Raw genomic sequence first — 21875 nt, 5'->3', positions numbered from 1 at the left:
CATCTGATATGCACACACCTCTAGATTTTTAGCTTTACTCCTAGTATGCTTTGTGTCAAGTTTGGGTCCAGCTTTGTGAGACAGAGCTCAAAATATCTATCATTTGAAGAAAAGAGAGAAGAAGGAATTGGGGCTTCAGTCATCTCTATGTATTATTTCGGACAAAGAACCAACAAGTTCACATGCCCACTGCATAGTTACAGATCCATTACTCTGAGGCAGCAGGTTTGTAGCAGAGAAAGAGTTTAACAATCTCAGGGCACCCAGCGACGATATGGGAGGAGAGCCTCAAATTCATCTTTCTGAGGAGTTCTGGGCTATAGTTTTTAAGAGGATCGTGGAGGGTGATGGGCTGGAAAATTAGGGTTGTTGACTGATCAGGGGAGGGGGATGAAATCATCAGGATGTGGAAATTGTGTTCTCTGGTGAGTCAGCTTCTTGTGGTTTTCCTCAGACCTTCTTGGGGTCATCAGTGGGGTCCTTCGTTCAGATCGATCGACATAGTGGTTTCACTGGTATGCAGGACCTGAAAGACTATCTCAAAGGGAGAACTTGTAATGTTCAAATTGTTATCTATAGAACATTTAAGGGGAACATCTTGTAACAGGGTCTACATGATTCTAGGACAATGGGCACCAAACCACGCTGAGGAAACAGGTCAGAGTGAGCTAACCTCATGATTAATGCTGAAGGTGTTGCAAGCTTGGTTTCTTTGTTTGCTTGTTTGTTTTCTATTTTCCCTTTCTTCTTCCCTGATTAATTGTATAACATTTATAGGGGCAATTTCATTTCCATCTTGGCTTCTCAGGTATAGAAGATAACCGTCATAGAAGGAGAAAATACATACTCATTAGTTTTAGAGGAATGACTTCTGAGTTCGTTTATTAGTTTTAGAGGAATGACTTCTGAGTTCGTTTTAGGCATTTAGTTTTGTGATACTTAAAGACACAGTAGTTGAATGCCCTCAGGGAGACTCACCTGTGGAATTTTAACTCTCTCACAGCATTCTCAGGGCTTGGATCTCTCATGGCTAATAAGGTCAAATGGCTTTGCTGAGTGGCGAATCTTGTCACCTCCAAGGTCATTCCCATTCTTTTTGCACATGAGTTGAGATAACCTGAAACTCTTCTGGAACAAGAGAGGAGTCCATAACTCAGTCCTTTGAATGCACTTCGTCCTCTAGGGATTGTAGTAATAGTGTAACTGACATAATTGTCATGTAATTTAAGTTTTTTTTTTTTTTTTTTGAGAGGGGGGTCACTCTACTCCAACCCCCAGGCTGGAGTACAGTGGCGCGATCTCTGCTCACTGCAACTTCTGCCTCCTGGGTTTGAGCGATTCTCCTGCCTCAGCCTCCCAAGTAGCTGGGATTACAGGTGCCTGCCACCACGCCCAGCTAATTTTTGTATTTTAGTAGAGATAGGGTTTCACCATGATGGCCAGGGTGGTCTCAAATTCCTGACCTCAAGTGATCCGCCCTCCTCCACCTCTCAAATTACTGGGATTACAGGCCTGAGCCACCATGCCTGGTTTAATTTAAATTCTGAATTTGGTACAGGATAATTGGGACATTTGAAACGATGTTGGGAGATGGGACTTCCCTAGTATCTCGGTACTGTTGAATTACAGTCAGTTTCCTCCAGGTTTTTCTGTTTCCTCCCTCCATTCACTTATTTTTCTCCTCTTCCTTAAAGATGTTTTGAGGGCCTATTTTGCAGGTACTGTGATGGTGGGAACCCAGATGCAAAACATCAAGGCTCTCCCTCAGGAGCTCACAGTCTAGCAGGGAAGAGAGACAGATACACAAACAAATAAATTACCACTTCATGAGTGATGAGTACCACAAAAGAAGCACCCAGGAAGAAAAGCCTAGATAAAGACTCAGTTACCTCTGGGCGGGAGGAGGATCAGGGAAGGCTTTCTGGAGGAGGCAGCCAGTGAATTGAGTGTTCAAAGGTGGATGAGTAAGAGCTTGCAAGGGAACAGTATAGGTGTAAAACAGAGGAGTGAATGCAGTAGCCCATTCATTCTTAGCTGCTGTTTATTCTTACAGATGTCAAATATTTCTGGGAGTCTTCTGTCTTCCACTGTTACACAACTTCTTTAAAAATTATTGTAATTAGGATAAAACTCTTCTTCATAGTAGGAGTTTCCCAGCTTTTTGGGGAATGCTTTGAAAAATTCATTCATTCCCAGATCGAGCTGTCCTAGTTGTTTATCCTTTAAACAGCAGGAAAAAGGTGGGACTTCCAGACTTCTTAAAAGCCCAAGCCACCTGCAGGTAATGATGGTGTCAGGTTAACAGCAGTGACACATCTTCTATTTCAGGAAGGATTGAATTGGCTCTTCCTGGTTGTTCATTTGCTGAGGCTTGAATTCCAGGAGATTTTATTCTTTGCACATTTCTCTGTTTTCCTTTTGTTCCTGTTAGAGGCAGCTTCTCAGAATGATAAAAACTGTTGATATGTTCCTTGCAAAGTCTTTGGCATTCTAAGGATCCATCCTTACTGCCTCATTTTGGCCTTGACTTTACTTCCAATATAATTGCCCATGACAACTTATTTTAGTAAGAGAGAGTAGTAGATGGCCATCCTTGGGTGAGTTTGAGGGTGCTGTAAATACTCCTATACTCCAAAACATCTCCTCCGCTAACTTGCAATGTACCTGAAGTTCCACAATTAGACATTCATTCTTAAAGCCTTTTCAGTTGTTTCTTAAAATCTAAGTAGCTCTTAGTGTCACCTTGTCACCTTGTACCTTCTTTAGCAGGTATCAGTTATTGGCTCCTCAGTGTGGTGAGCACTGAGTTCTGGGAAGGGAAAGGGAGGGACTGAAGAACTAAGGAAAAGGATGGCTTAGCTTGCACCAACTGTATGTGAAGGAAGAGAGTCATTATCAGTTCAGTCGCATTATTCAGCACAGCTTGTTACCTGACATCTGCTTACCTGAAGAGATTACTGTGGGTTAATTCTAGAAGCTTGCTTATTACATTAACGACCCACATTTATTGACAGCTGATTATCTTGGAGGATTGTCTCTGAGAGTTTGTGCAGTAGGTAAATGATGTCTTTGCCTCAATTAGCTCTCTCCTTTGAGAAAGGAAGTAAGATAGTTGATATTGATTTGTATCACTGTGGTTTCTTATCCCTCTTTTATATCTTTTGGAATTGAACACAGTATTATTCCTATAACAGGTGCTGAGTAAATGTTTGTTAAAGAAACCAGTCTGTGGATATTTAGAGGCTCATATCACTAGAAATAGATCACCAGCCTGACATCTGGCTACAGTAAAACCAAACAGGAGAATAACTGATTTTTTTTTAATGAGAACTTTATTTTAAAATAGTTTAAGATTCACAAGAAGGTGCAAAAACAGGACTGAGTTTCTGTATCCTTCCCAAGCTTTCCCCGTGATAATGCTATATGCTACATAGCCACAGTATATTGTCAAAACCAGGATATTGACATTGGCACATTGCTGCAAACTCAAGTACAGACGTTTTGCCAGTTTTTACAAGCACATTTTGGTTGTTTCTTTTCTTTTTTTTTTTTTTTTCCTGTAAGGATCGAAGACATTTTATCCCACGTAGATTTGTTTTATTACCTCTCCACTCAGTGTACACAGCTCTTCCATCAGCACAATGAAAATCTCTTGTGAGAAACTGAATTTTAAAAAGAAAAAGAAACAACTTAAAAATAAACACCAACATTTTAATAAGGTCACATGCATGAACTTTAAAATAATACTAATTTCAGGCTGGTTGCGGTGCCTCATGCCTGTAATCGCAGCACTTAGAGCTGTTCTACTCTTCTTTGAAATGAGGTCCTTCTTCAGCATGCCTTCCTTCTGAGCGATCGCTGCCTGCAGCATCTCCTTGAGTGTCTGCTAAGCAGCAAGGTGGCTATCACCTTAGGGAATCTCAGCCTATGCTCCTTTTCTGAGTTTAGCGTATTGTCTCCTCCGTAAGTCCATGTGTAGAGGGTTCATTTTCCTCATGTTAGCATTTGTACACTTGGCCTGACTTCATGGAAACTCCAAACTAGAATGGTCTTGAAACAAGTGGAAATCCACCAAACAAGTATGACCACATGGTCAGAGCAGCGTACAGACAGAACTTTGCTGTTTCTGATTTACCAACGTAGCGTACAGAGCTCCCACCACAGTTAAAATTGAGCTAAGTGAGCATGAAACACACTTGATCACTTTTTAAAGAGAAAGCACATTATCTGAAATGGCATATTTCCTCTGGTCAACTCCTGCCAAAAGAAAGCCTCACCCTCCTGGAATTCATATTTTCAGGCAACCCTCTGGAAACTAAGGACATCTAAATCTAAAGGTCAGAATTCTGTTAGAGAACACCAGTCCAACATGCTCATGAAATCCTAACTGTGCACAGGGTTGGATGGACACTTAAAAGGCAGTTAAGTATGATGGCTTGATGGTATGACTAACCAAGTTCTTTAGGTAAGTAATAGTGGATGCAGTAGAAATGTTCACCATAATTTTTCTATGTGCCTAGGTGTGATCACATGTATATAATTTGTTATCTATAATTTGTAATTGTTGGCATGTGTCTAATATGTCCAGGTACCCCTATTTGAGGTACTGAAATATGTTCATTTTATGTAGAATCTGACTATAATTTAGAGACTGCTCTCCAAATAGCAGAAAGAACAGCTTCTTACTAGGGTGGGTTTTTTTCAAAAGATAAAGAGACATGTGCTGTCATTTCTTTGTGACACAGATTCCTGCAATAGACATGGGGGCTGTGGTAGGAGAGAGAACCATGTGGTTTAGGAAATTACTTCAGCGATACTGTGGGTCTAATCCCCTCTTCCTAAAGAACTCTGACAGTAGCAGGCCCTGAAGAAGGGGCATTTAACAGGAAATTAAGATACTGTAATTATATGGCAACAATGATGATCATCTTAGTATGTGCATAGGTTACTTTTTTCCTTGGGGATTTAATTTGACTAACTGACATCCTTCTGCTTCCAATTCCTTCTCTGTATTGTCCCCAGAATTAACTTGCTACAAAACAAGATAACGGTACCACTCTCCAGCATTTAAATTTCTTTTTTTTTTTTTTAAAGTTTATTTATTTTACTTTAGGTGCATACTATGTCTATCAGGCTGGGTGTGGTGGCTTACACCTGTAATCCCAGCATTTTGAGAGGCCAAGGCAGGCAGATCACCTGAGGTTAGGAGTTCAAGACCAGCCTTGCCAACATGGTCAAACCCCCATCTCTACCAAAAATACAAAAATTAGCTGGGCATGATGGCATGTGCCTATAATCTCAGCTACTTGGGAGGCTGAGAAAGGAGAATTGCTTGAACCTGAGAGGCAGAGGTTGCAGAGAGCCAAGGTTGCACCACTGCACTCCAGCCTGGGTGACAGAGTGAGGCTCTGACTCACAAAATAAATAAATAAAAATAAAAAATAAATGGAACTTCTATCAGCTCCCTATTTCCTGTAGGGTAAAAACCAGACATACTTCCAGGGCACACAGATGCTTCACGGTCTCCTGTCTGGGCCTCATTGCTTGCCAATCTTACAATCTACTTAGGTTCTATATGAGGTGTCCTTCCACTCCCAGAATGCACTGCATTCTCTGTGCTTCTGTCTCTCTGCCCAAGCTTAGCCCTCTGCTTCCATCCCTTCCCCTGCCTTCTCACCCTGATAAGTTTCCACTCCTCACTCAAGGACTACTGCAAAAGTTAGGCAGAGGCGATCTTCTGCTTCCAGAGCCCTTTGCTTCTTACTTGTATTTGAGCACTAGTGATCATAATAGCTACCACTGACTTAGCATCTACCATATGCTGGCCACTAACAAAGCAGTTCATGTTTACTAACTCATTTATGTCTCTCAACAACCTCAGGAGGTAGGTATTATTTGCATTTTATAAATGAGGACACTGAGGCACAGCACGATTAAGTATCTTGTCCATGGTCATACAAGGTAGTCAGTAGAATTTTTAAACAAGCTGCCCTTGCATATCTGCTGCCAGAAATTAAAATCTGGATAGACTTCTCTGCTAAATGGAAAACTACTCAAGAGCAAGAATCATGTTTTATTGAATTATATGTCTCCAAAAGCAGCATAGTGCCTGTCACCAAAGAAAAAAATCTCACAGACATTTGTTGAATGAATGTACAGACTATTATGTTTTTGTTCAAAAAGATAATCCTTTTGAAAAGATGTCATTCAACTTAGCCTTTGAGTTTTTAATCTAGAAGAGGGAAAAAATTGTGATCAGGAGGAAACAGCTGCATCTCAAGGAATGAGGAAGATAGTGTCTGGAGGAATCCTGTGTTTTGCTTCTACCTGCATTCATCTGCGTGTTCCGCGTGGTGCTCAAGTTTCACTGGGTGTTCTGCTCTCACTGAGCGTAGAAGGTGGAGGTAGTGAACTGCTCATTCACACTGGACCTAAGTTCCTTATCAAGGCTTCCAACATACACACAGGGAATCAGAAGGCTGAGTTCCTGGAGAACATTTTAGAAGGAGTAATTTATGAGCATGAGACTTGCCCTTCCCCTATCAGAACGAAGAGGCAGGAGTTGTGAGTTAGGACTAGATCATACCATTTTTTGAGTTGTGTTAATGTACTAGAGGTTTCAAAAGGCAGAAGAGGCAAGAAAAATGGTAACAGGCCTTATATGAAGCAGGGAGTTTACAAAAAGTAGTTTTCAGATATTCAGTGTAGCCTTGACATTAGAGCGAAGCTTGATGAATCCCTACTGAATTTAAAGCAATATTTTTACTCCTTTATGAAAAACGTTAAGAAATATATATATCACATATACATGCTTTTTGCTGATGAATTGATTTTGATAAGAATACCTCTGGGAATCTTACCTGTAACTAGGGTTCCGCTAAATGGTCAGTATGTATGGGGTGAACTCACTGTTCACCTGTCATGCATGCTGAGATGAAGAAAAGATGGCCCCACTTCAGAGTGTGGGGTTAACTTCAGGGTTATAAATGGCTTTCAGGGGTGTAGATGCATAGAATCCCTACCCTTGCACCACCCAAGCTTTCATGACTGTTGGGTTCCTTCAACACTATGTTACACCTTGAGAGTCATCATGAGCTCTGTAACCAAAGTGTTAAGGATGTTGCCATTTAACTGTCTCTTATTTATCTGACCAGCTTCAGCTCTGCTTCTATAATGAACTGTAACTACAAGAAACCATGGTGTGTATCTTTATGTAACTGATGCCTTGCTTCTCCTGAATTTTCAAAACATCTTAATAATTACGGTTGATGTTAAAAACTCTCATGAGGTTATTTGTTGAAGTGAAATACATTCTAAAAATACATGCATATAAAAGGATGGCCAGAGAAGCCATTTCATTGAGTAATGGCCAGTTCTGTCCTCACCTTCCCTCTGTCTCGCCCCTCCTCGTCCCCAAAGCTGCCTCTTCTCGCGTGTAATGCCAGCGCTCTGTACAGTGTTCTGTTTAGAGTGGTTTGAACATTTTTCTGCCCGTGTCTCTCATTGCTGAAGTAACCCACCTCTCTCATGTCGACTCTTACCTAGGAGCCGCACTGCAGACTCTTTGATGTAGGTCCTTTCTGCATGGCAGCTAAGGCCAAGCTGTGGTTTTCATTGCATGATGCAACCTCACCCTTGTGGTTGTCGCCTCCAGGTTAACCAGATTCTTTTCCTGCACTGCCCACGCATGTCGACGTGCTTCCCCTGATGTCCCTGAATGTGGTGAGCACTGGACGCATGCATGAATTAAAGTGGCGAGCATTCCAATACACTGAAGCACTGGGCCTGAGACTTCTCCTGGAGCATCCCTGTGGGCCCTCAGTTTGCTGTGATACCACAAAGGCCACTCTGTCCCTTGAAAATTCAAGACTAGAACATTGAGAAAGAGAGAAATAAATCTCCCGTTTTTAGGTTTATGCTGAGCAAAGGCTAATGACAAAGAATTAGAAGGTAGGGCCAGTTTTCCGAGTAACAACCTACCTGACCATCAGTCCTATGCGTTCCCGACTCCACACGGGTGTGCACCAAGTGACTAGGATGATGATACCCTTTCATGTCTTTCTGAATGTTACCTGGTCTGATTTTGCTTAGATCTAATCAATATCTAACTAAATAGATACACCTTTTAAAAAGACCTCTTGGGCTAAATGCCTCAGGAAATGCAATTATTGATCTTTCTCATAGTATATTGTGTTTAGGAAAACCATTAATTCAACTTTAAAAGATGTAAGACAATACTACCATAAAGAAATATTGCACTTGTTAAAGCATGTTGGCACTGCATTCAACATCATTGATTAGTAAATTGTGATCATTTTCTGTCCTTGGAATATATTTTTTGCCTTAGGGCTGTCTAATGACTTACTTTAAAAGTGCTTTCTTTTCCTTATTATTTTTAAACTTGTATACTTCTTTGTTGTATTCTCAGAATGACTTTTATAAAACACAATTGTCAGGATCTGTTTTCTCACTGGATTTTTTCTTTTGTCATTTCAAATACATACTTTACATTTTAGACATGCCTTGGTTGTAAACTGAGAAAAGTGAAAGGTGAGGCATTCCAAGCTCTGATAATCCTAGGGTGGGAATAACAGTTGCTAGAGAATTCTTGATGATACTAGCTTGTCAGCACCCCTTAGCCCAAGACTAGGCACTAAGCAGTTGGAATGAAACAAAGCTGAATGCTTCTTGTCTCGTTTGTACGCCTCCTTCATGAATTCTGATTTTCTGCTATCTGAGGGCTTAGCAGATTGAAGCTCTTCCCACATTCCCTTTTTTCCCTATTCTATTAAACATATCCCGTGTATTCTATTGAAATGGACTTTGCTTAGAATTTCCTAACATGTTCTTTTGGTAACCAGTAAAAAGATCCTTTGAATGGGACCATTTCCCTTTCTGAAAAGAGCTTAAATGGAATTAAAGTACAGACCTGTGCAGGCAGGCGATTCTGCCCAGCATGTTGAAATAGTCTCACTTTATGAACGTTTTCATCTGGAGGCTTGGCAAAGGAAACATCTGATTCTCTTTTGTGAGATTCTTCAGTAGAGAAGAATCCTCTTTCCCAGAAAAACACAGTGATTTCTCATAAAATGAAAGGATTTCTGAAGCCCAAAAGAAAGTGGGGACACAGAGATCCATTCACGGAGACAGAAGAGAAAATCCTAAGAAATCAGTTTCCTGGGGGCATCCTAGGTCTCTCACAGAGCTGTTTTTACAATCATAGGAAAAACATCTCTAGAGAAGTTCGAAGACATAACAATAAAATTAGAAGAAGGACCTGTAGGAAGAAGTGAGGAGAAAGATACTTCACTCCACTGAGCATGTAATTCATCATATTTCTTTCCAGATCCACGAGTCTAGTGGATGCCATTGATATGGTGGAAATAGCTATTTATTATTTATTTTCTTTGTTTGACACAGAGTCTCACTCTGTTGCCAAGGCTGGAGTGTAGTAATGCAATCTTGGCTGACTGCAACCTCTACCTACTGGGTTCAAACGAGTTTCCTGCTTCAGCCTCCTGAATATCTGGGACTACAGGTGTTCGCCACCACTCCCAGGTAATTTTTGTATTTTCAGTAGAGATGGGGTTTCACCATGTTGGCCAGGCTGGTCTCGAACTCCTGACCCAAAGTGATCCACCTGCCTTGGCCTCCCAAAGCGCTGGGATTACAGGCATGAACCACCACACTCAGCCAGCTATTTATTATTTCTGAAACATGAGCAGGAGAAACCTGATTTTGATAAATAAATGATTTTCAGTGTTAACCAGAAGAAAGAGTGAAAGAAAAAAATAAAGGAAAAGAAATGTTCCAGGAGATGAGACATTACTTTCATGAAGTTGTTAAGAAGGAAGTGAAAAGTGTACATACTTGAAGATATGATTGTATAATCAGAGGGGTTAATAAGTCATTGCCATTTCCCCCATTAATGATGACAGTTTGTTTTAAAGGTAACTCATCATGTCTGATTTTCCATGGTGGTGTTGGTTTCTACTGCCCAGGTCGCTTATGACATTCCTAAGGAGTGACTCCAGCCTTGTACTCAGCAGACCCATGACTTCTAATCAGCAACATCTCAGACGCTCCGTTTTGGCTGTGAGGCTGCTAGGCTCTCAACAAAACTCCTAAATAGGAAAACTTACAAAACTTCCAGGCCTTAGCTGTCAGCCAAAGACAGAGCTAAGACACAGCTATTTTATTTCCTTGTGCAATAAACGTATAATTTTTTTCTATGCCAGATGTCAGAAAGACTTGTACCAAGTCTTTCCCTGTGTCTTCTTAAAAAAAAAAATCCTCAACAGTAACAACAGCAACAAAACTTCAAGATGTTAGAAACTAAGCTATTATAATTATCCTTCAGCATCACATATAAATTCATGTGTAACTTTAAACAAGCTGGTGTCCTTCTGGTGGCTATATATGTTATGTGACATTGTTTTCTGTTCGTCAAAGTGAAGCAGCAGATAAATGGAGCAATTTTTTTTTTACATAATTATTTTTTTCCCAGATGTTCTCAGGCTTCCTCCATTCAGTATAAGCAGGTCTTCAGCATTGGTACTCTGTTAGTATAGACCTTGAGTGCCCTGCCGAGGGGCTTGTGTGCCATTCTGCTTGAGTGCAGATGTGGCCGAGAGGTATAAGAGTTGGAACTGTAATAGACTTCTCAGGCTACTGGCTGAAATACTAAGGTTCAGAATAAGAAAGAGATACATCTCAGGCATCTCATTATCCCCATTTGATTATATTGCCAGTCCGGAACCCAGGACAGGCTGGTGGTAGCTGTGGATTCAATAGTTTTAGCTTCTCTACTCCAAATGCTTGCAGGTAGACCTGTAGCAAGGTGGCATTGCCAGGGTCATGCCATCCAGTATGTTAGGACTGTGTCAAAGCCAGGAAGGAGGGCAAGAGAAGGGCGTATAAGGCATAAGCTAAGTTGGGAACTGGTTAGATGACCAGGGGAGGCCCAGAGAGTCCAAGGCAAACATCTGGAGAAGGCTCAGAGGGAATTTTGAAGTCTGCATCTGGCAATAGCCCAAAGGAGTCCCACAGTGATTTGAAAGTCTGTTATGCTATGTGAGTACCAACTTATCTGCCCAACCATGCCCTGATTGGCCAGCCTTTGGCAAATAGAGAGCTCTTTCATTCTCTTAGGAGCCTCTGCCATCCCCTGTACAATTATGAGGGCTTCTTATTTGGGAAGCCTTGATATGAAGTGCCTTGAAACTGTACCCAGAGCTACTTTCTCTAGGATGCTCTCTCCTTCAGAAATGTGGGCACCAGGCCATTATTTCCCAATGACTAGGGGTTGTTGGCTATCCCTGGTTATAGACGATCATTTATCAGCCTCCTAGTACATAGGTAGCAATACTTAACATCCAGGAAAACAGGCCCAAAAAGCAGAAGGTAGTGATCACGTGAATAGTCTATTCTTGCTTCCCTAGGTCTAAATTCCTGTAGGTGTGAGAGGAGCATGGATCCAGGGGTCAGTGGTTCCATTCCCCATGCCAGGCTTTGTGTCTAGTTTCTCAGCTCTCCATTCAGATCTGGGACTTCTCTACTTCTTCCTCTCCCCCATTTCTAATCACCTCATCTATGCTGTCCTGTTTTGCGGATGGTCCCAGGGTGGAGCTGGGGTTGGGTGGAGAGCACATATTTGTGCTGGGAGACTGAGGATGTTTGTGTGTGTACATGTTGCCTGGGTGCCCACCCACATGAACCACTCTATACCTATACATGACTCATTGACCCAGTCTTCAAAGAACTTTCACTCTGTCTTCTGGTTTATGTGCATTAGTGCATATGCATTTAGTGCTATTTGAATCATCTACCCCATCTCATTCCTCTTCTAGATAGATAAGAGTTTCCTAAAAAGGGTTGGCTAGAATCAGTGGAGGTAGGAGAATGAGTGAATAGCATTGGTCAGTCATAATTCCTCAGTTTAGTGAAAACTAAAATCAAGCAATGCTTGTTTGGCAAGACTCTGTTTTACGTAGTAGCTTAACTCTGATTTATTACATAAAATTTGCTGGCAAATATGAACATTAATTCTACTCTGGAACAACTGTGATTGAAATAATTGTAGTCTGCAGATAAGCTGGAGAAAATAAGCGTTAGTCAGTAGGTTGTCTTGAATATCATTCCAAGAGTTTAATAGTGAAAAAGTACATGCTCTTACAGAAGGAAACTTACAAGAGACATTTATAAGACATATGACTGGTTCAGATCTCTGCCTCTTATGTAGATCTGTGCTAAGTCAACCAGACAAGGAAAGCTCTCATCTCTGCAAAAGACCAGGAAAAGGAGAATACACAAACTCCTGTGGCCACTCATTAAAGTGACTCATGGCTTTCTCTGTCAAGAAATCTTGGTTAATTATTTAGCATTTATGAGGCTATGTGGCCACCTTCATGGAAATATAATTTTCACTATTTCTTCTTTAATACTCTATAGAATTATACTAGGTGTTTGTGAAACCTCACAATAGCTGAATGCACAGCCTGCTGGGCATTTGGATTGCAATGCAACACCAGATAAAGAGGCAATAAAGCAGATACAAATGAAAAAATAGATGAAAAGAATAGAAATAATTTATCCTATCAGTTTTTGTTCAGTTGGATGATTGCCTTTTGGGGGGCATTTTCTACAAACGGTTACTATTATCACTATTGTTATTACCTTAGTTTAAAAAATTACTATCACTTTTAAGTGCTGAGTCATCTGATTCATTCTGAGAACAGCCCTGGGAATTTGTAACCTTATCCCCAGTTTACAGAATAGAAAACAAAGGTTTGAAGGCGTCAAATTATTTGCTTAAGATCCTATAGCCAGTCAATGATAGAGCTGGAACTTTAACTCTTCCGTTGAATTCTAAAAGTACCTAGCTGTCAACCACTTTTGAGGTCAACTTGTAATGCCCATATTCTGCTCTTCATATGCCTATCTGTATCCATTTTATCCATTTTGGATAAAAAATATGTAATGAAGATAGGAAAGGAGATTCTTAGTCCAGATATGATACTGAAATCTTATTAGGTAAAATTTAAGAGTTTCATAAGAAAGCAACAGGGTTCTTACAACCTGAGTTTCATGAAAACAAATGATCTGTATGTGTTTTATTGAGAAATTTGTAAGGAATTAACCTATTCCACTCTCTCTGCCAGCAATCTATGTCATTTTCTTTGTCTCCTAGAAGAATGTTTTATTCTTAGGAATAATTACTCAGGTAGACGTCCTGAGCCTTACAACTGCTCTGAAGTCAACTGCTAACATTGTTTCAGGATTTTCCATATTACAAAGCTCAAGAATACAGAGCATCTAAGGATTCTAAAGAGTTGAGAGGGTTTTTATACTACTTCCTGGTATGCACCAGTTCATTTCAACATGGAATGCATATGTTTGTGGCTATTGGATCACATCTCTTCAACTGAGCAGAGCTATAATTAGAAGACTGCTGCCACCAAAGGATTCATAGTCCTCTTGATACAAACCTATAACTGATGACTTCCCAATAAAGCCAGTTTAATAACCAGCTGGCATGGGATCAGTCGATCAGTACTGTAGTAGAGTAACAAAAACTGTTTTCTATTTAAATTAGAACCATTTCAAGGTCTAAGAAAAATGTTTTAAGATAAAAAAGCGGGGCCTATTTTGATGTTGTTATTATTACTATCGATTAATGATTGACCACACACTGACCCATCAAAGGTAACCACATCTTAGAAGATAACTACTCCATGATGTTCTGGGATAAAGTTAAGAGGCTTTATTCTGTTTGGTAAAACTAAAACTATTCAACTTGTTGAATATATGCCCCATCCAGTGTAAACATGAGAAGAATCAATATTAGAAAGATTAACTCTTAGGTACAGAGCTCTGACAAGATAATTAAAATAGTAGCGTGCAGAAAAACAAAAGAATACAAGGCTTTCAGCTTGGATCCAGTCAGGATCATGGAAATCCTGGGGTGCTGTCCAGTTCAGGAGAAAATGTTCTATATAAATATTATTGCTTTCTCAATGATGAATTAACATTTTGTCATTCACACTAAATTCATTATCGTTATTAGCTTGCAAAATATTTTTCTGAGATCTTACATTTTGTGAATAATAATATCAGTTTCTAGTTTAAAGTACATTGTAAAGACTTGCCTCTCTTTTAAAATTAGTGTGTCTCATAATATTCTGGCTGGCTAGATGTTTTTATTCCAGTTCTGTAGGCAGGAAAACTGAGGCACTTAGTTTACCAGTATATCTAGACGTAGCCAGGAAAACTCCAGATCACATAGACCTACTCCTTCTTGGTTATAGATAGGTTCCATCAAATCCATCTCTACATGATGCCATCTTTTTTTATTTATTTTGATTGGATCTAATGGGATGCAAGGCTTATTAATCATCTAGTTAATAATTAAAGGAGTTCAGAGTATCTAAGTATTATTAGCTTTTATTATCTTCATCCTCATTCTCCTAGAATAGGAGAGGGTGAGAGAAAATTGGGCCACTTGGAGGGTCATTCATCATTAATCAGACAGGTAACTAGGAGTTATTCCTCTATAAGCAGAAGAACTTCCCCTCAGCCAATGGGATCAGTCTTCGTGATGCCACTGCCCCACACAGGGTCCCAAAGTGGACTTCTAGGGGTTATTAGTGTCCCACATGACAGTCTAAACAGAGCAGAGTTGGGGTTAGATACAGATTGAATACATCTGCTTCCTCTGCATTTTCCTAGACCACCCAACAGACACATGAGTTTTTTTCTAGGGCAGTTTGACCTCCTTCATAAATCAGTCAACCCCCATCACTTTTGCATGAGCTCCAGGTAAGGCTGTGTAGAGAGCAGACTCTGTGTCTTATGCTTCCTCCTCTTCTCCAAGAAGGTTGTACTCCATCTGGAGAGGAAGTGGTATGGCATAAGGCTAGTGGGTGTCTATCCAAACACATAGCTGCATGGTCTTGGGTAGATGTCTGAGCCTCTGCTTCTCTGTCTGTAAAATGGGGGTTACAGCACCTTTATTTTGCCATTTTGTGAGGACCAAATGCAATAGCACATGTAAATTGTATATGATCGTAAGGTTTTATTGTGTTGAATTGAAGAATAATTGAATGTGAAGATAATGAGAGAGTTTAGAATTCCTTGGTCCCAGTAGCATTGGAATTCAGAGATGGGAGAGGTTAGTGAGGGCACAAGTAGTTTGCTGAATCAAGCCTTGAGGCTGGCCTCGTAGACTGCCCAAGCTTTGAGCACAAAGAGTAAAGAGCATTTGAAGAGGCCACAGAGAAAGCATAGATTTAAAATTTGGGAATACAGGGGTCACATTCATGAAATAATGAACGCAAGCGTTTGGACTAAACAGCAGCAAATAAAGTAGAAGATGTAGGATGAGTTTAGGTTTTGGAAGTTCTTCTTGGCCAGGCTTAGAGCTAATGTATGAGACAGGAGGGGACCGTGATGGTGGATGAATAACATCTTTTAATTAAATTAATCTGGCAACATTATAGAGGTGAGACTAGAAGAGTCTAGAATCATTAGGCTTATTACATTGACTCATGTCTGTGGCACTGTGGGCCTGAACTCTGCCTGTCCATAATCCTGATGGGAATTGAGAGGGCCCCATTCAATTTAAAAAGGGACTAGCCACAAGAGTGAGGAGAATTTGAATGTTGGAAATTATTTCACAAAATGCTATTTTGTTCCTCAGTCAGCCCCTTCCCTATTAAATCATCCTGGGTGTGTGTTATTGTTGTTGTTATTCTTAAGCTATTTACCATTTCTTTATCCCTTCTTAATGATGGTCTCTGTAACCCCTCCCCATCTGTACTTCATTATTTTTCCTTTTAATCTTAATCTAAAATGTGCTCAGCAGGTACCCTCTGATTATTAATTGGAATGTCCACTGGTGAAGCTTGCACAGTGGCATTGCAATTACTTTCCTGTATCTTTTTAATTTTTTTACCCTGTTGTTCACATCTGAAACAGAAAATGTCTGTTCAACCTCTTGATCCCAGCAATTAGTTAAGTGGTATGCAGCTAGTTATCTGGGGTCAGGCTCAAATACTGAATTATCTCTGTTCAGGTCTGAATGAGAATCTTCTCCAGCAGCAATACCTATAATTAGTGTGTAGTTGCAAGAAAGGTTTTTGGGAGTGGCGGGTCTCAAAGTGGCATTCTCAGATGAGCAGCATCTGCATGAGCTGGGAAATTGTCAGAAATGCAAAATCTGGGACTCCTACCCCAAACCTACTAAATCAGAAACTGGGGATGGAGCACAGCAAGATTCTAACAAGCCCTCCAACCACATGCCAAAGTTTGAGAACCATTACCCTGGAGAAATAGCTTCAGAGGGTTTGGCAGCCAGACTCAGGAAGGTTGGAAAACAGACTGCAGAAAACCCAGGGACATTTAGAGGCTGCAGGGAGGGGTAATCCTTCCCTCTTGGAGATGAGTGGTTGCCCAGAGCAACCACTGCTAGCAGTGAGATTTTATGTTTAGAGCTCCTGCCCTCTGAAAGAAAACCTGGATAGCCCTCACTTGCCTTGTGCTCTGGAAAGACAAGTTCTGAAGTCAGTCTTCAGGAAGATCTGTTGGATCTTCCTTCTCAAGGGTCTTTTTGAAAATTCTATTACTAAGTAGATGAGGAAAGAGAAACATTTCCCTCTTTGGCTGAGTCTCATTTTCCTCCATAGAGACATCTAAATGCTGAGGATTTACTTACTTGATGGCCAAGAGGAAACAGGAGTTTGTATTTCAACCTCTATCCTACAACTGAACGCATACCCCATAAGAAGCATCTCTTTACTGAGGCTCTTTTGAAGGTGCCCAGTCATGGAGTCCTGGTCAAAATGCTAAATTTGCCTATAGTTTTAGTATCACACTTGTTTCATGGACTATGGGAGCCTAGGAATGAAAAGTCTGCCACTTACCAAGTATCTCGAACGCTCTAATTATCAAGCGGTTAGTTAACCCATAGCAGTTTAGGGTAAGTCAGTTTTCTACTACCGGAGGCGGAAGTAGTGTTATTTCAGTTCATCAAACTCCACCTTTTTTCTGTTAGCAACAGATGCCCATGCAAAGCCTTCTGAAGTGGATGTGCCTCATCAGACTAGAAATCTAAGTTTGTGTGTGATCCAGAGTCACTCTCCTGAGTACTTTTGTTTTCGTTTTTTGCACTATTTCTTTGCTAGCTTTTGAAATTCTGTGTATCTAGACAAGGAAACTCCTTCTACTTCACACAAGAAAGGAGAAGCATTTGTATTTCATTCTCCATCCCGCAAAGAGCATCAATCATTAAGATACAGTCTCTTTGGGAGGAAAATAAATACTGGTAGATATGGCCAACTCTTTTGTCGTTGAATTATGTATTCTCTTTTTAAAGGTTCAATGAACTTCTCCATGGATTATTTCCATTTGGGGAATGAAATAATGGCGCTTTGGAAGCTCCACTCTGTGGTGTCTGATGGTGCGAGTCCGTGAACTATAGGCACTCAGAGGACTTATCTCAGAGGGGATCTGATAAACAGTTCTGCTGCCACTTGAAAAAGCAGGCAGAGCATTTCTCCTGGGGCTCTAGTGGCAAGCAGGAAATAGCTAAAAGGGATAGAAAATACATTGCCCGATCACTCATCCTACCTGGGTCTTTTGTCCCAGAGTTTCCTGCTTCTCTGCCCGTCCCCTGCCCCCTCATATTACTGGGGTGTGCTCATATTACCTGCCAGCTTCAGCCAGACGAAAAGCCACCCACACCAGCAGCATCATTTACTTCCTTTAGTATTTCATCTCCAAGTTTAGTACTCACGGAATAATCATGAAACAATAATGAAATCAGTTCTAAATTTTTTGTAAGGACTGGAGAAAAGGTCCCATATGGCTTCAACATGGTTTTCTGTAAACCATGTTGTTTTATGGGGTGTTGTTAAGGTGCAGTTTTCTACACCACATCCTCTAGCTTCAAGCCCTCTCATTATTGCCATTGAACATGAGCAATATGAGAAGGGACAACACAAAGGACCAGGAAGGCAAGAAACAGTGGCGAAGTCGCTGCAGCCGATTCCTTGTTCTCTTCTCAATACCTGTTTCCATTTATGTTGAATCCCAATGTCCTCTGTAGCATTCAGCTCACATCTCTGCCCCAACTATTCCATTTTCTACCGTAGCCTAACAAATACTTTTCCAATTAGATGTATTTCTAAGTTACCACCAAATTAACTACAGAAACCACAGGATTAGTAGGAGCTAGGGAACTCACGATGGCCTCAGATATGCCACCAATAACTCCACCCATAATGACTGTGAGGGCAACAGTAACGTTTTGGCCTTGGTGAAGCAATAGTAAGTTTTCTACGATAGTCTTGGGAACCAAGTGTTTTTTTCTGTCCCCTTGACTGAGTATACATCAATCTTGATGAATATGAATTTATAAATCACAGCTAAGTGAGTCTCCACTGGCACAAATGAGCACCTGAGTACAGCAGTTACCTACAGATCTCCCCATCCTTGCTGCTTATTCTCTTACACACACGCACACACACACGCATTTATTCTTTAGTAACGTGTCCTGCCTGTGGCTTGCGTGGCATGGAGATGCATTACCTCTTCAACCTGGAATCTATAGGATTTCTGGTCAACCTAGTTCATGTACATTTTTCACTGCAACTAGAGTGGCTGGAAACTCTGACACCCATGGACCTTTGGGTCTTGTTTGGTCTGAGAATTGCAGAAGTGTCACCGATTCACTGTAGCCTGGATTTTCCCTTTTGCATCTAAATTAGTACCTGTGTGGGAGAGGAGGCCTAGGGCCGCAGCAGGCTGTGATGTTGGCTTCCTTGCTTGTGTCTCCTTTCAGCATTGGACTAACCAAATTCCATGCTGTCTTTCTACCCACTTCCCTACCTTAGTGAAAACCTGGCATTTTTTTTTTTTAAAGAACTTTTTCAGTGTTATTTTTTATTCAGTTTGCCTAGTTTGTGAATGCAAATATAGGTTACTCTTAATGCTTGTCTGGAGACTTTTCCACGGATTTGGGAGATGACACAGGGCATGTTTGACTTGTAATAGGGATGAAGAATGGGTAAAACCAGTGCATGGAACATGATCAGAGATTCCCACAGACTGACTCACCCTGCCTCCGAGTGGGCCCTGAGTTCCTCTACTGTGCAGATTCTTGCCTGTTGAACAGCCAAGCATTGTCCTTGCAGAAGTGCAGCTATACTAACTGGTATTGCATCACTGATTTCCAAAGTGGTACTACACGGAAATCCCTTCATCTTGCATTTCTCAAGCTGGCCCTCTCCTGGAGGGAGGAGGTCTATGTTGCTTCCCTTTGGGGAAAGTGTTCTGCTTTTCTTGGTATTCTATCTCCTTTCCCTCACCTCACCTTCACGTTCCTGGCTTGGGTGTTACTATTTACCTATTGATCACAGTATATGATATGGATTTCCATTCACAGCTTTGAGATGTTTATGAAGCTTCCCTGCTTCCCACCCAGCCCAAACCTTGGGACTTTCCACGCACTGATCCTCTGATCAATTTGACATAGGAAAGCACACAGAAGTCTTGAACCAGTTTGTATAGTAGTACCCTTTTGAACTGGCGACTCTTGAAGTCGAGTGTGCTGGGGATTCGCATTGGCTGCTCAACACACATACACCAAGTCAATTACCATGCATGCATGCATGCATGCAAAAAAAAAAAAAAATTAACCCTTAGAGTACTGCTTCAACATTTTGGTTTGGTGGTCTGAATTTGACCCGTTGGACAACGCTTCTTTTCCCAGATCCAAGTCCTGCACAGAAAGTCCATGCTTAATCTAACCAGAACATCACCCAGGATCCTCTCCTCTTTAGCTTTTTTGAGATGCTCCTGGGCCCTGTATTTATTAATCAACTAATGGTTTTTGTAAGGTCCAAAATACAACCACTGTGTTTAATTGAAAACGGGCCTCACTTCCGATGTGTTGGAGGGCAAGAGGAACTGTGTGTTAGCTTTGGTATGGATCCTCTCAAAGAAAGAAATCAGTTCTTTAAGGGTTAATATGAAATTAAAGAATTTAGAGGCCTCTCCTGCTTGTCCTTCCTTCAAGGTATCTGCATGGTCCTCTTTAGATTCTTAGTTCAACTGCTGAATGATGATAAAAAATGATAGACGTATCATAATTCCCAAAACAACAAATAAAAGAATAGTAGTTCTTGAATGGTTGAATGGAAAGACCCCTTGGCAATGCTTGCTTGATGATCTCAGGAGGCAGAAAGACCAAATGTTTTCTTTTATGAATATTCATTTCATCGTCTACCCTGAGCACTGCCACTTCTTAGCATCGTGGGAAACTGGATGATACTGCTTGTCATTTACCACTCGCTTTTTCTTCTTCCTGTCTAATAGCCCAATAGAATCCTGCCAGAATTTCTACAAAGATTTCACATTACAGATCGACATGGCTTTCAACGTGTTCTTCCTTCTCTACTTTGGTTTGCGGGTAAGTTTGTGCAACATTGTTCAGTATCACATGGGGTGTTTCAGTCTGGGACCCAGGGGTCATCCCTATCAGCATCTGCTCTCACAGTCAGGATAAAACCCAGTGTTTCCAGGAGAGACAGCACACCTGCATTCTGATTTTCAGTCTGGGAGAGAGCCCTCTCCTTAGCTAAGCATTTTCTGGAATTCACGTCAGTTTTGTTTCAAGGAGGAGAAATTGGGATTGAAAAAAAATGGTAGATTGTTTCTCATCTCTCTATTCACACAATGCCATGTTCCCTTAAAAATTAAATAGAAATAGGCCGGGCACAGTGGCTCATGCCTGTAATCCCAACAGTTTGTGAGGCTGAGGTGGGTAGATCACCTGAGGTCAGGAGTTCGAGTCCAGCCTGACCAACATTTTGAAATCTCATCTCTACTAAAAATACAAAAATTAGCCAGGCATGGTGGTGCATGTCTGTAATCCCAACTACTCAGGAAGCCGAGGCAGGAGAACTGCTTGAACCCAGGAGGCGGAGGTTGCAGTTAGTTGAGATCATGCCATTGCATTCCAGCCTGCGCCACAGAGTGAGACTCCATCTCAAAAAAATAAAACAAAACAGAACAAAATTAAATAGAAAAAAACCTCTTCAGCTCTTAAAATTATGTTTAGCAGCGTTCACTTAGCTGAGCCCTGGGAGAGTAGTTGTGAGTGTGCATGAAAGGGGTGAAGAGTAGATAGAATTGTACGCGCATGTGTGTGTGTAAATGCATACATATGTGCTTTATTCACAGTTATATTTACATGAATGAGTCTAATAAAGGTAAAATCACCCAATCTTCCCTATGAAGTGGTTGGAAACCACAGAAAAATAAACCTGATCTTTCTCTAAGACTAACATAGCATATAGTTAGTCTATATAGGGCTCTATCTGGGGCACTAGAAAACTTGTGTATCTGACCATAAAAGCATGTGCTTTGTATAGACATGAGAAGGACATAACCTGTTCCTCCAGACCCCCTTGAAAGTCACAACTTACTCTTTGACAACAAGAATGTGCGTTGAATGCTGGCACCATGCTCCTCATGTTTTTTTTTTCTCTTTCTCGTTTCTTCTTTCCCCCAGTTTATTGCAGCCAACGATAAGCTGTGGTTCTGGCTGGAAGTGAATTCTGTAGTGGATTTCTTCACAGTGCCCCCCGTGTTTGTGTCTGTGTACTTAAACAGAAGTTGGCTTGGTAAGTCAGCCTTTCTTTCCATCTCCTTCCTGGATCCTGGGTCATGGCTGAAGGACAGAATTTGCAGTGGACCAGAGGGCTGTCTCCCTACAGAGAACGTTGTATATATTAATGCAAACAACACTCTTGGAGTTTTAGAAGCTTGATGGTGGCAGCTCTCTTTGGAGCACTAGCCCCGAAGGGTTGGCACAG

General features: G+C 41.0%; 1 protein-coding gene across 2 annotated transcripts in view; it reads left to right on the top strand.

The window, feature by feature from the left end:
* Nucleotides 1–21875, top strand: part of LOC116537140 (calcium-activated potassium channel subunit alpha-1-like) — a 529994-nt gene that overhangs the window by 432763 nt on the left and 75356 nt on the right. Inside the window, exons 4-6 of one of the 2 annotated variants that reach the window (XM_032259168.1) lie at nt 7546–7569; nt 20374–20467; nt 21572–21683. In XM_032259168.1, the coding sequence (XP_032115059.1) occupies nt 7546–7569; nt 20374–20467; nt 21572–21683 (230 nt within the window). The remainder of the gene's footprint in view (nt 1–7545; nt 7570–20373; nt 20468–21571; nt 21684–21875) is intronic. The other variant, XM_032259169.1, reaches the window with a different exon arrangement.

This window comes from Sapajus apella, unplaced genomic scaffold, assembly GCF_009761245.1.
Source record: "Sapajus apella isolate SASKATOON/1434 unplaced genomic scaffold, GSC_monkey_1.0 scaffold107, whole genome shotgun sequence".
Lineage (NCBI taxonomy): Eukaryota > Metazoa > Chordata > Mammalia > Primates > Cebidae > Sapajus > Sapajus apella.
Note: the sequence above shows the minus strand (reverse complement) of the source record. Positions and strands in the feature narration are given on the sequence as shown.